Genomic DNA, 14685 nt, shown 5'->3' with positions numbered 1-14685 from the left:
TTGTTCACGGTTCAACACACCACGTGAGCTGTGATTTTTGTCAGTTTCGCGCGCGCGCGCGTGTGTGTGTGTGTGTGTGGGGGGGGGGGGGGGGGGGCAGAACTAACAAAATCGGTTACACACGTTTGCAAGTGAAGACACTCAGTGAACACCTTGTTTAACTAATTAGTTTGGAATTTAATTAATAGTGTATGCCTGTATGGAGACACCAGAATGGTTTTGGTCATCTATGCAAGACAACACTAAACCATGTAACAGGAAGTCAGAAGACACGTTAAGAAGCTCACAGGAAGCCCTTAAAGCCAAAGTGAAAGCTACCATTAAGGCTGAAGGAGATGCTACTCTTAAGAAGGTGGAGAAAAGTTTCAACCAAGTCAGAAGCTACCATTACCAAGCTGGTGGCAATTAAATTGCAGGCAGAAGCATTTGAAGAGGAGCTGATATCTACCGTTAATGTACAGGGTAATAAAATTACTGTTATGGAGAAAGAATCAAATGATTTTACTTGCAAAGTCAAATACACATTATGGCGGCAGAATGTGATTTAGTGAGGAACGAAGTACACGATTATTTGAAAGAAGTTCATGATAAAGTACAAACCTTAGAAAACTAAATCTCAGGTACACAGGAGCAGGCTGAAATAAAATAGAGCAGGGAAAACTATTGACTGAAATTTTGAGTCTACAAGCAACCATGACTAGTTTGGAAGAGAGATTACAAAAGCTTTCCCCATAAAACATACAGGATATGACTGAATCGACTTGTATTAAAGCCAATTCTTTGGGAGATACTGTAAATATTAGGAAGGAAATGCTGAAATTTATAGGAGAGTCATTACTAAAATCCTCTGCACAGCCCCCTCCAAAGGAAGAAGAGACAGCAGTAATAGACAATAAGTAAACTACATGAGTCAGCCCAGCGCAGACTACATAAGAATAACAATATGTCAGATGTGCCTATATTTAGCACAGATGACCTAGTTTTAGTAAAAGATGTCCATCATAGTTCCAACTTAAAGAAACAGACATGTAAGTTCTTTCCTGGTATTGTGGACCTTTTAAGATGGTAGGAACACCACACCCTAAAGCTCTGTTCCTGGTTGGTCCAGATACAGGCCATCCAAGTAACACAAGTATCCCTCTGAACAACAATGGAAATAAGCCTCTCCAATGCTGATTTGATTAAGAAATATATATCCCCAGGAGAATTTGCAAGCTTTACAAATCCAGGTGAAAAACACCTGGAAGATCAAGTTAATAGCTTTGGTATTTCTTCTTTCATTTTCTCCAAAGCCATTTCTTCCCCCTACACTATTCTATATTCTGTACCTCTTACTATTCTATCTTATTTAATAACTACATTTTATCCTTGTTTGTAAAAGCAAGAATATAGCACTCCAAGTTCATATTCAGGTAACTGGAACTATCATTTTTTTAGTACTAGTAATGTGTAATATGTTTCTAACAGAAAAAGATACGTACATATGACATCTAGATATACTGTTGGGTACAACTGTGATTTTATATTTTTGTAAGAGGAAGAATACAAAATGGTAGGGTTTCTATTAGTTTTACAATGGAGATTCTTTATAGGTAATTGATGGTAATAGACGGACACTTCTGATGGTGATTTCAGATGATTTAATGTTGTTCTTTTTCTTTCTGTTCATGTGGTGTTGTTCTTTCTCTCCACGCTTCCAACAGAGATTTGCTAACATCAATTTTCTGGGTCTGCAAGGACGAAGTTGTAACAAGCCTGATCTGTTGGGAATGCCAAACACCTCTCCCTCCGGCATCACAACGGAGAACTTTAGCAGAAATGGGAATTCCTTGGGGTGGTAGTGGTAAGGGATTCTGTCTTTCAGGCTTATCTGCTTTCTTTCTTTAACCTTAACAAATCTATAATTTACTTTCCTTTCTTCCTTCTCCACCCTCTAGCCATATTCAAAAGTTTCTGCCAGTAAAATCCTTCACTTTTCCACATGTTTCTGTCACAACCTGTTGTCACAGGATGGCCAAGGGGAGCAACAAACGTGTGACGATATGAGCTGGGCAAGTGTAGGTAATTTTTGTGCCATACATGTATTATGTATGACATCAGTATGCTCCACGTTAGGCATGTCACACCTTGTGGGGGAGATAACAGAGGAAAGCCCGTGCGTGCAGCACAATGGTCTGAAATATGATGTGCTAACATGAGCGTAACAAGTATAACATAAAAGTGCCATCTAGTGATAAATCGATTAATTGACAGCACGGACACATAACAAATAAAGCAAGATAATTTTAGTAGTGGACACAAAAATGAGGCTGTATTTAAGTAACATAATGTTCAATCAGCGTCAGAAGACATAAACAATATATAATTATAAGTTAGAATGGAGAAAAGAAAAACAGAGTTATATCGACTACCCTAGCATAAAGTGAGCTGTAGGTGCTGGAATAATTTTAAGTACAAACATAATAGTGAGCCTAATGATCTAGAGAAAAAGAAAATAATGTGGGAATATTGTTACGTAAAGTTATAACAAAAACAGATGTGTTTTCTTGCAGTACAGACAAGCAGATAAAAGCAACTGGTGTAAAGATACATCAGAAGTGAAGGAAATCTTCTTGTCAGAATGTGAGACATGACATTGAGTTATGGTGTTATCATGAAGTGTATCCAGCTTTAGCTGAACTGAGTGAGTGAAGACCTATAGAGAGTCTGTCCTATGCCTAAGGTTTGGTGGATTCAAGAAAGAAATTATCTGCACCATATTTTCTATAGAGGGTCTTGGATAGGTATACCCAATACAGGTCCCTAGGCTTTAGTTAGGCAAAGTCACTGAGGGAGAGCCAAAACTGGTTTTGATAGGGAATGAATAGGGGACATTTTATCTGAAAGGGAGAATGACTGTACAGTATCTGCCAATAAAAAGGGTTGAACTCAGTTATTAAGACAATTGCTCACTTCGTCGAAGGGGGTATCCAAACTAGTTAGGGGCAAACCAATTTACCCTGAAACAAATATGTGGTAATCTGCATTCCTTGCATGTTGATGTCTTAAAATCTATGATTTGTGTGGATAAGTATAAAATTAAGTATACCATATCGCTATTATTAAACCACTGCTCTTACCTAACAATATATTTCAGTTTTAAAGAAGAAAATACATCCCACACTCTTATAAGAGAGAAGCACAATTACTGTTATGGAGTACGTACTGACTGAACCCGAACACTGTTGTATGCTCGATTTCTAGAGACACATTCCATGCTAACTCTGTGAGACCACATAAATAATTATGTATGGACATTTAAATAAAATATTCAATACACCTATTAAGGAAAAATAAAACAGATAACAAACTGTAATAAATATCAAGTAGGTGACACTTAACTGTAAACAGTGTGTTAAAGGAATTGATTGTAAACAGTCTGTTAAGGGAGTTCTACATGATATTTGTCATCTCAGTGTGGGAATCTGTAGTGTAACATGGGTTATTTTTGAGAATGACCCATGTTCCACTTAAGACACTCATGCTGGCGAAATATGGCCATGTCTTTTATAAACATTTTATACAGTGTGAAAAATATACTGTGAATGCCCAAAGCAGCAGTAAGGCATGGTGTGGTGAGTGAGGTAACACTTGCTGGATGTGGGTATTTATTTCTTGATGACGGACCTTGAAGGTGTCATGAACACATCAGAGAAAACAGAAATACTGCAACATAAAAGCTCAAGACAGAGGAAGACACTAAACCTTAAATCTTAACTTGAGTTTGTTGTGATCAGAAGTTTTGAATGATGTATTTGAAGGTACGAGTCACTGGTAATTGGATCTGTCTTCACAATTAATGTACACAGTTGAAACAATATAGATGATTATCATTGAAGATGTGTTCATCATTTAGCAGCTTGAAATAGTGAGACACTCTCTTGCAGCACTACCCTGACTAGAGATGAAGTCCAGAAGAATAAGTTCGTGCATGGCTGTAGTACGGAGTAGCTGGACCACGAGAACAAAACAAAAAGGGGACCATATTTGAAAGAGAACAGTAAAAGGTAATTCAGACCACATCAAATTGACAAAGTCTGCCACGCAGTGTTCCTTATTTATGCTGTGACAGTCAAGTCACCATACACACATACGGAAGGGAAACACTGCAGTAGCTCTTCCAGATGCAGAAGCAGATGAATATCTATATTACACTGAGCATCGGAAAATCCATGATGGAATAAAAATATTATGGAAAGGAAAGATTACTACTCACCATATAGTGGTGATGTTGAATTGCAGAAAGGTACAACAAAAAGACTGCTGACTGTGTATGCTTTCAGCCGAAAGGCCTTATGAAGTAGAGAACACACACACACATTCACAACTCGTACACACACATGACCACTGTCTCTGACCATCGAGGCAGCCAAAAGTTTATTTGTTTAGCAGTCTTTTTGTTGTGCCTGTCTGAAACTCAACATATCCACTAAATGATGAGTAGCAATCAATCCTTTTCATGGTATTGTCATTAGATTGAGCACTAACAGATGCTTTACAATCATTATGAATTCAAACTGTGTCACTAGGTTTCTTAATTATATACATGTGTTTTATCCATTTGCAAGACATGACTGATGCCACAACAGCAGAAACATTCAAACAATCAAGTTCTGCTTTAACACTTCCTTTACTGCTATTTCAGAGCCATATTATGGGGAAAAAAAGAGGAGTAATATTATGTTTTAATGATATAGTCACTTACATTCAAAGAAATCAGAATTGTTCTTACATAAAGTGCTCAAATCACTAAACTGAATACTGTTAGATGTGATACATACTGAATCTTGTATTTGAAAACCAAAGCCAGTAACGGAGTCTGGAACAAAATGTTTTTTGCTACTGGTTTTTAAATTATTATTATTATCATATCTGTGTCAGAGGCATCAACACAAGATGTGGGACAGAGCTGGTAGTAGAGAAGGTGGTGCACAGTGTGCACTTCTCCACAGTCATAGCTGGTAATGCTGACTGGAAATCCTCATTTTTGGAGATTACCTCTAGACAGTCTGACAGCAGAGTGTAGGTGAATGACAGCCTGTCATGTGGTCTACTTCTCTTGGTGTCCAGGAAAGAAATTTTCAGATGGCTGAGGCCTATGGGGATCATATTAGTCTTCTGGTGAAGACACTAAACAGAATATTAATGGTCTACATACATGTCAATACATAACACTGACTGTTACTGGGCGTTTTAAGGCAATGGGCTGGTTACTTATGTTACCAAATTATATTTAGTTGCCTCCAAAGGCCGATACACCATTATGTATCAGCATTAATTAGGAGTGCAGAAGCTGTGATATCCGCTTGGAAATCCATGTTCACATTGTTAATGAATAGTGAGGCCATCTTTGAGTGGAGTTTTGGTATGGGTTGATGGCAGAAGTGTGATGCTTTGCAATGTAGAACCACACCATGGTGAAGACAATGGACGGCCTGGACAGACAGTTTTCACATGTCCATATTTGTTGCAAGAAAAACATATAGCATTATGCTGTTGCCAACTGCACTTGCTGTGACTGCAGAAGCACTTGGTGCAGAATTTTCTTGATTTTGCTATGTTTTTCAAACTGGTACTAAGATAACAACCACTATTACTGCTGGAATTTCAGTCTATATGACATCATATTTTTGCTTGGGCTAACATGGACAGGGGATTTCTATCCTATATTCCTAATAAGTTACACACACACACTCATGCAAATGCAACTCGCATGCACATGATTGACTGCAGTCTCTGACAACTGAAGCTTCAATTTTCAGAGCCTGCAGTTGTGTGTGTGTGTGTGTGTGTGTGTGTGTGTGTGTGTGTGTGTCATCTATTTTTGACGAAGGCCTTGCTGGTCGAAAAGTTATTTGTGATAGTCTTTTTGTTGTGCCTATCTGCAACTCAGCATCTGCGCTATATGGTGAGTAGCAACTTTCCTTTTCATAATATTGTTACATTCCATCCTGGATTTTCCTTCACTTGGTCTAATGCGTTTATTTGTGCTTTGTGTGACAGTGCCACAGAATCTATAAATGAGGACGTTTTCGTCTTGTCAGTTGAGTTTACGGGACAAATGCACTTGTTTAGAATGCACTTTCACCATGGCTAAGTCAACAGTGGATACATGTTGTTTAGTAGATGAGTTGTCTCAACTGGTGGCAATAAAAAGTTTTGGCAAAATTTATGAGTCTTTCTACAGCCATATTTATGCACAAATCACACAATAGTGCTTCCACCAATTCTAAAAATCAGTTTCACAAAATGCTAAACTGATAGAAAATTTGTCGAATAACACAATGCTTCAAGAGAGCTCAGATATATGTTTCATGCCTTGCAGCCAACACATATTTATTGAATAGCATAGTTAATAAATATTTGGTCAATACAAGGTGTGGAAAATACAAAACAAAGAATAAATTTTTCATGAACTCACACCTTTGTAATTTGCAATTCTCTATTTCATGGGCAACGTTCAGTTACTTTATACAGAATAACAGCAATCACATTAAAAAAAAATCGATGTTGCCATTTTTTATTGCATTCATCTGTATCATGCTGGATTACAGGAATGAAATCCCATCTTCCAAACCCATATTCATGCTCAGGTAAGTAACTTATTGCCTTCAGTCAAGAATAGTTTCTTGGAACTCATATTCTTATGTATTTCTCATGCCAGTTGATTAAGGTGTTCTGTATAAGCCCTTCATTTTCAAGGAAATATTAAATTATGTTTTATACAGTCATTGATTTCCCTCGTTGTGAATTTATCAAAGAAACTTGTGAATGAGCAATACGACGCATTGGTTCAGTCACAGGTTTCGATTTGGGACAAGTGAAGTTGAAATTACCATTTGATTATCCTTATATGGTTCTTTCATTGAAATGTCATAAAAGAATCACAAAAAGCTTGCATTTTTCTGACTGCTCTGTTTGTCTTTTGCCCACATTCCACATTCTGGCACAATAATACAAACCTGTGCTATGTCTGGGGAATCCAGGGAGTTGCTTTCCAAATCTTGAATTTCAGATTCCATAGTAACAATCAAACTGTCAAAATCTTCTGCAGAAAGTGACTTGTCTTCTTCAGTAAGGTCACTGAAATCTACTTCAATCCTATAAAAATACAAAACAAAATTACAGACATCACTATACATCTCTGACAATATGAATCAAGATAGATTTCCACTCACCGCCCAAAGGGGCCAATGAGTAGCAAACAGGCAAGCTTTAAGTGCATTCAAAAGTAGACTATGCTATCACACACAATCCTTCAACTTATGAAAAACACACACCCATTCATATGTACACAACACACACAGACATATGGCCATTCTCATTTTCAGGCACTGAGGTCATACTGAAGTGAGTAGCAGTCTCAGCTGGGGTGAGTAGTGGGAGTGCAGAAGAGGTGTGGGATGGGGATGTGGCAGAACAGCTGAATAGGTGTGGGAGAAGATGCTGTGATGCCTCTTGGGAGTATGCAGGGATGTGGCGGGGAGAGGCTGGAAGATATGAGACAACGATTATGCAGGTGGGCTGGTGGGGACAGAATTCATGTGTGGAGCTGAAGTTGAAGCAGGGAAGGGGATAGACACAGATGGAGTACAAGAACTACTATCTGTATCACAATCATGTAAAAATCTACTTTTATTTGGTGTATGAATATTACATATTAGTAGAAAAGGGGGCAACAAACAGGGTAATATTTATGAGAAAGCAAGCTTTTCTGAGCCTTTTTTTGATGACTCATCTTTGGGAAGTCATAGACACCAGACTGTCACTAGGAGAAAAATTTCTTTTGCACAGTTTAAGATACAAACTTTTTCTACTTACAGGCAGATTTTTGTTACTTTCTGATTAGTGATCTCATTGCTACAATGTCAAATGTGAGACACTGTGATTGAGCTTCCCATTGCAGCTATTGCAGCAGGGAAAGGACAGGTGTAAAGCTTGAACTTTAGTTGGCTACACTGTATGTCATTACAGTGAAACCACTATCTTACATTTTAGTGCAGTCCAGACTTTAAAAAAATGCAAAGTTGAGGAAAATGCAGAGTCAAGGAAAATGTTAAAATCCCAAAAATGTGAGCAAAAACATATGTAATTAAAAATTATAATATTTTCCAATACATTTTACAATATCTGTATAAGTAAATGAAATTTAATGTATAGTGCAACGTTTATACAACAATTTGTGGTAATGAATTCCATCTGTTCTTAATAAATCACAGATGTGTAACGGAAAGTAAAACTTGTCAAAAAATCGAAAGTGGTATCTCTGTACAAGATAATCGAGCTATTTTCCAACATGCCACAACCACAAATTATACATCAAAGCAGGGGTTTTTGAGAGATCTTTCCTATGTGGTCAACCAGAAAAAAAGCAATAATTGATGAACTTGGGGAATTGAACTGAAAATTGTTAAGTACAGTGACAGGTGCCACAATCTAATGTGTGGGTGTGTGCACTTTCCTCCCTTAGCCAATGACAGTGCAGCCACAGTTTGGTGCAGAATACTCTAGTGATACCAGAGCCGTGATCTCTAGTGTACTGATTTTAAACTTTTCCTTGTACATTGTGCTGAGGCATCGAGTATGTTTTATACAGCTTTTTGTAAAAACTGATGTAATCTGCAGTGAAGGTGACCAGAAACAAGGCTACCGATTTGTCGATTGCTGTAGTGCCGACATGACATTTATGGATGTGTTAGTGACAGGTGAATGTCAGTTGCAGTGAGGACTCTTTACAGGAATGTATTTATGATTGCACAACATTAGAACTATTTGTGACAAGGAAGAATATGAATGTTATTGCTCACTGTTTAGCTTTCAGCAATTTAAGCAGTCCCCTTAGGTTCCTGTCTAACCAGACACTCAGAAATCATCACACAGTTGGAAACAAAGAGCCAAATATTTGTGAGAAGGAAGAATATTAATTTTATTGCTACTCATTTCAGCCTCAGCAATTAAAGCTATCCTCTTAGGTTCCTGCCTCAACAGGCACGCACGCAAGTCACCACATATTCAGAGATAAACAGCGAAGTATTTGTGACAAGGAAGAATATGAATTTTATTGCTCCTCATTTCAATTGCAGCAATGCATGATGCCCTCTTACGTTTCTGCCTAACTACACACTCAGAAATCACTATATATTCACAAATAAATAGCCAAATATTTATTTCATCCTCTCATATCCGATCAAATAGAAATGTTAAATAAGAGCCTTAGGGGGAAAAAAGGATGGGTATACACTCGCACACACACATATCCATCCACACATATACAGACACAAGCAGACATCAAAAGACAAAGAGCAGTCTTTGTCTTTAAATATGTCTGCTTGTGTCTGTATATGTGTGGATGGATATGTGTGTGTGTGCGAGTGTATACCCGTCCTTTTTTCCCCCTAAGATAAGTTTTTCCGCTCCCAGGATTGGAATGACTCCTTACCCTCTACCTTAAAACCCACATCCTTTCGTCTTTCCCTCTCCTTCCCTCTTTCCTGACGAAACAACCGTTTGTTGCGAAAGCTAGAATTTTGTGTGTATGTTTGTGTTTGTTTGTGTGTCTATCGACCTGCCAGCGCTTTCGTTCGGTAAGTCACATCATCTTTGTTTTTAGATATATTTTTCCCACGTGGAATGTTTCCCTCTATTTTATATATATATATATATATATATATATATATATATATATATATATATATATATATATATATAGTTATAATAGAGGGAAACATTCCACGTAGGAAAAATATGTCTGCTTGTGAGATGTCTGCTTGTGTCTGTATATGTGTGGACGGATATGTGTGTGTGTGTGCGAGTGTATACCCGTCCTTTTTTCCCCCTAAGGTAAGTCTTTCCGCTCCCGGGATTGGAATGACTCCTTACCTTCTCCCTTAAAACCCATATCCTTTCGTCTTTCCCTCTCCTTCCCTCTTTCCTGATGAGGCAACAGTTTGTTGCGAAAGCTTGAATTTTGTGTGTATGTTTGTGTTCGTTTGTGTGTCTGTCGACCTGCCAGCACTTTCATTTGGTAAGTCACATCATCTTTTATATATATATATATATATATATATATATATATATATATATATATACATACATACAAAGATGATGTGACTTACCAAACGAAAGCGCTGGCACGTTGATAGACACACAAACAAACACAAACATACACACAAAATTCAAGCTTTCGCAACAAACTGTTGCCTCATCAGGAAAGAGGGAAGTAGAGGGAAAGACGAAAGGATGTGGTTTTTAAGGGAGAGGATAAGGAGTCATTCCAATCCTGGGAGCGGAAATACTTACCTTAGGGGGAAAAAAGGACGGGTATACACTCGCACACACACACATATCCATCCACACATATACACACACAAGCAGACATCTCACAAGCAGACATATTTAAAGACAAAGAGTTTGGGCAGAGATGTCAGTCGAGGCGGAAGTGAAGAGGCAAAGATGATGTTGAATGACAGGTGAGGTATGAGTGGCGGCAACTTGAAATTAGCGGAGATTGAGGCCTGGTGGGTAATGGGAAGAGAGGATATATTGAAGAGCAAGTTCCCATCTCCGGAGTTCGGATAGGTTGGTGTTGGTGGGAAGTATCCAGATAACCCGGACGGTGTAACACTGTGCCAAGATGTGCTGGCATGTTTAGCCACAGGGTGATCCTCATTACCAACAAACACTGTCTGCCTGTGTCCATTCATGCGAATGGACAGTTTGTTGCTGGTCATTCCCACATAGAAAGCTTCACAGTGTTGGCAGGTCAGTTGGTAAATCATGTGGGTGCTTTCACATGTGGCTCTGCCTCTGATCGTGTACACCTTCCGGGTTACAGGACTGGAGTAGGTGGTGGTGGGAGGGTGCATGGGACAGGTTTTACACCGGGGGCAGTTACAAGGGTAACAAAGATGATGTGACTTACCAAACGAAAGTGCTGGCAGGTTGATAGACACACAAACAAACACAGACATATACACAAAATTCAAGCTTTCGCAACCAACGGTTGCTTCATCGGGAAAGAGGGAAAGACGAAAGGATGTGGGTTTTGGAGTCATTCTAATCCCGGGAGCAGAAAGACTTACCTTAGGGGGAAAAAAGGACAGGTATACACTCGCATACACACACATATCCATCCTCACATACACAGACATAATGTCTGCTTGTGTCTGTGTATGTGCGGATGGATACGTGTGTGTGTGCGAGTGTATACCTGACCTTTTTTCCCCCTAAGGTAAGTCTTACCGCTCCCGGAATTGGAATGACTCCTTACCCTCTCCCACATCCTTTCGTCTTTCCCTCTCCTTCCCTCTTTCCTGATGAAGCAACCGTTGATTGCGAAAGCTTGAATTTTGTGTGTATGTTTGTGTTTGTGTGTCTATCAACCTGCCAGCGCTTTCATTTGGTAAGTCACATCATCTTTGTTTTTAGATATATTTTTCCATGTGGAATGTTTCCCTCTATAAGTTTTCACTCATCACATGTGGTATTTACTTATACCAATGAATGTGAAATAAAGTTAAGCCTGCTGTGATTTCAGTGTTTATCTGTCCCACGAATCAGCTGCATTTATAACAATCTATTTGCTGTCACAACACATTAAACACCATTGAAGACTGCGACAAAGATGAACACGCCATTGCAAAATAGTCTAGGACGTATGAGGTTCTTTCTTGTTTGTTTATGGATTTGCAATTTAGTTATGTCAGTGTTGGTAAAATTGCTACCTAGGAGGAGAAAAATGAATTTCTTGCATCGACTCTGATTCATAGCTTTTGTGCCTGTTTATACTTTATAATCCAGTACTTAAGGAATTTCAAATGCTTCTTAAGCTAAGGTCTGTAACCTTATTATGCGTGTTAGTGTGGTGTGGTAGCTGCACTGGCTTTGGGTGACTTAACAAGTTGCAAGCCCATAAGAGATCACTAGCTGGAAATGGTCAACATTTCCTTGGTTCTGATTGAGCATATTCTTCGAGACTCGGCGTCTGAATTTGAAAGGTTAATGATCGATATTGTTGCCGAATACAATACATTGGAAATAAATGCAAGAAAATGAGACTGAGTTATATGTGGCACAAGAAAAGGTGGGAGCTGTAGCTTTTTGTTACTTATTGGTTCGGTCCAGAACACTTTGCATTGATTATCCTGTTTTCCCACTGCTGCCACAACATAGCAGGACTTGTATCATAACTGTGCGTTGAAGTTAAACATTGCAAGTTGTGTTAGCAATGCCAGTCAAGGATAACATCAGCATTTCCTCTCTTACATCTCTCCTCTCCACAATGGACTAAAATATTCCCTTAACTCTGCCACTACCTGCTATGTGAACCGCCTGTCTGTTGTGACACTTATATTTTGTTCAGTCACATCAGAAGTCAATAGGATGAAAATGGAACAAAGTCAAGTGAGACATCAAACAAGAACGTAGAATCATGGTAAACCTTACTAGGAAGAAATGTAAAATTGGAGAATTTTTAGCATTGATCTTATGGATATTTCACAGGGGCTATGAATTTATGGTGTAGAATCACAAAAAACATAAAATTAGAGAACATAAAATGAAGGTCCACTATAGTAATGAACACTCCAGTTGTTTTCAGTTAAATAGTTTTTAAAGTAACAGCATCAGTAGCTGCAATTTATGTGGGACTGTGGTGGAGTGTAGTTAGCTCACCACCAACAAACTGCTACTGCTGTACTGTGCAACAAGTTAGTATTCACCAGTGAAGAAAGGCAACTTTATATTCGTATTCCAATATAGCACTGCCATGTTCAGTTGGTGTTGCGAGTAGAGGGTAATAAAACGGGAAATTGCAAGTGAAAGCTTGATAAAGCAGCTCTCTAAAAATGAACTGTGAAATTATTATACATTTTAAACGTAAATAAAAAACTGATTAGCTCAAAAAAATTGCAGAAAACTATGCTGACTGAAATAAAATCTCCCTTCATCATTTTCACAGCTGATTGAGGTCTCACTGCTGCTATTGCAGTCATCTATTGCTATGTCAAGACAGTGGGCTCTTTGTGCATATCTGTTTTCAAGTTTTTTCATTTGGGAAACACAACTGTAAAGTATCATGTATCTTAAAATTCTTGTTCTCCTTTGCTACCTTGTTCTTGACAAAGGTCCAAATAAGTTTAGCCTCACCGAATTCACAATGCAGCACAGTTAACCACGGAAGTTTAATTTTGTTGTCCACTGAGCACACTACTCTTTCCAAACATTATTCTTGTAACCTGAAGTGTGGTCCTGGTTGTTCTAGTAACCCTGCTTTTTTATGGATTCATCATCAAGTGATATGGAGCCTCATCTATAACAATTGCAGATTGGTTTGATAATTTCTTGAGAATGATCCTAAACCACTCTTTGGAGTGTCTGGCATTCATCTCAGAATGATAATCGACTCCTCCTTTATGCCCAGTAAAACATAAGACAAAATTTTCCATGAATGTTGTACTTTATAGTCCTTTTTCCAGAACTGGATGCCGTTTTAATTCTTCCTTTCCCACCTTTCCTCTCTTGAGCACTTCCTCTGTGATGACTGCATAATTTTCTGACACATATAGCATTTTTTGTTTCTGTCTTCCAAACTTTCTGGAATGTTTTGCACCTCACCAACTCTCATTAGTGTAACAAATTCTGCATCCAGTGTTTTGCAAGTGTCTTATTTCCCGCAAGAACTCATTGCTTTTTTCCTGATACTCAGTTACTTTCCATCTGTAGATGTATGTCATTGAACTTTTAGTATCTGAAACCCAGTTTCCAACTAGCATGTCAAAGGGTTGTTCCACTTGTGTCAGGGAAGTTTTTCAATCCAGTCTTCAGTTTCTGCAGTGTGGCTGCTACTGCTGATAACTGCTTTACTAAACAGAAGTTGTGGATTTTCTTTCTTATTACTCCCTGTGACTCTTTATTGGTGGTAGAAGACATGAAGTTCCTCTATATTCTCACGAAATTTGTTTCATGGTATTTTCACCAATATCAGAGGATTCAGAATTTCTCTTTACCAGCTGTGATACAGAACTGCTCGAGCCCTACTCTTTTCTGACCTCAAGATAAGCACACAGACTGATCACTATGGACTTTCTACATCCCCGTAGATGAAGCAGGGTTGACACAAGTACAAGGAAAAAACAGTCATTATTCATTGCAAAATACAAGAAAGTAATCAAACAAAATGTTGTGTACAAACATGGCACTAACTGGTATGTTTTCTATTGTCATCTACCTACTTTTCATTAGGTCAACATCTTGATCTTTTCTTATGTCCAGGAATCCTGGAAATATCGTCCTTGGAGGTCCATTCCGTCTGACATGTTGCCCACCACACCTAGAATAGCTTTTCATGACCCTCGCAATCTCAGCAGTACCCTTGTCAGGCTCTATGATCCTTCTGCATACATTTCCCTACCCTACCCCTGTGATCATCCCCGCTGTAAGACTTGCCCTATGCATCCTCCTGCCATCACTTTTACCAATCCTATAACTGGCAAAAGATACACTATCAAAAGCAGAGCCACCTATGAAACAACATATGCCATATACCAGCTGTTATGTAAACATAGTTCTGCCTTTTACATCAGCATGACAACCACTACGTTACCAGTTAGGATGATTGGCCGCAGGCAGAGGATGTACACTGGCAAC

General features: G+C 38.5%; 1 protein-coding gene across 1 annotated transcript in view; it reads right to left on the bottom strand.

Annotated features, from left to right (window-relative positions):
* The window catches only part of LOC126259679 (structural maintenance of chromosomes protein 1A-like), a 214612-nt gene that overhangs the window by 62348 nt on the left and 137579 nt on the right, over positions 1-14685 (bottom strand). Inside the window, exon 8 of the mRNA XM_049956637.1 lies at positions 7002-7140. Within this exon, the coding sequence (XP_049812594.1) occupies positions 7002-7140 (139 nt within the window). The remainder of the gene's footprint in view (positions 1-7001; positions 7141-14685) is intronic.

Source organism: Schistocerca nitens, chromosome 5 (assembly GCF_023898315.1).
Source record: "Schistocerca nitens isolate TAMUIC-IGC-003100 chromosome 5, iqSchNite1.1, whole genome shotgun sequence".
Taxonomy (NCBI): Eukaryota; Metazoa; Arthropoda; class Insecta; order Orthoptera; family Acrididae; genus Schistocerca; species Schistocerca nitens.
This window is presented reverse-complemented; position numbering and strand designations above follow the sequence as displayed.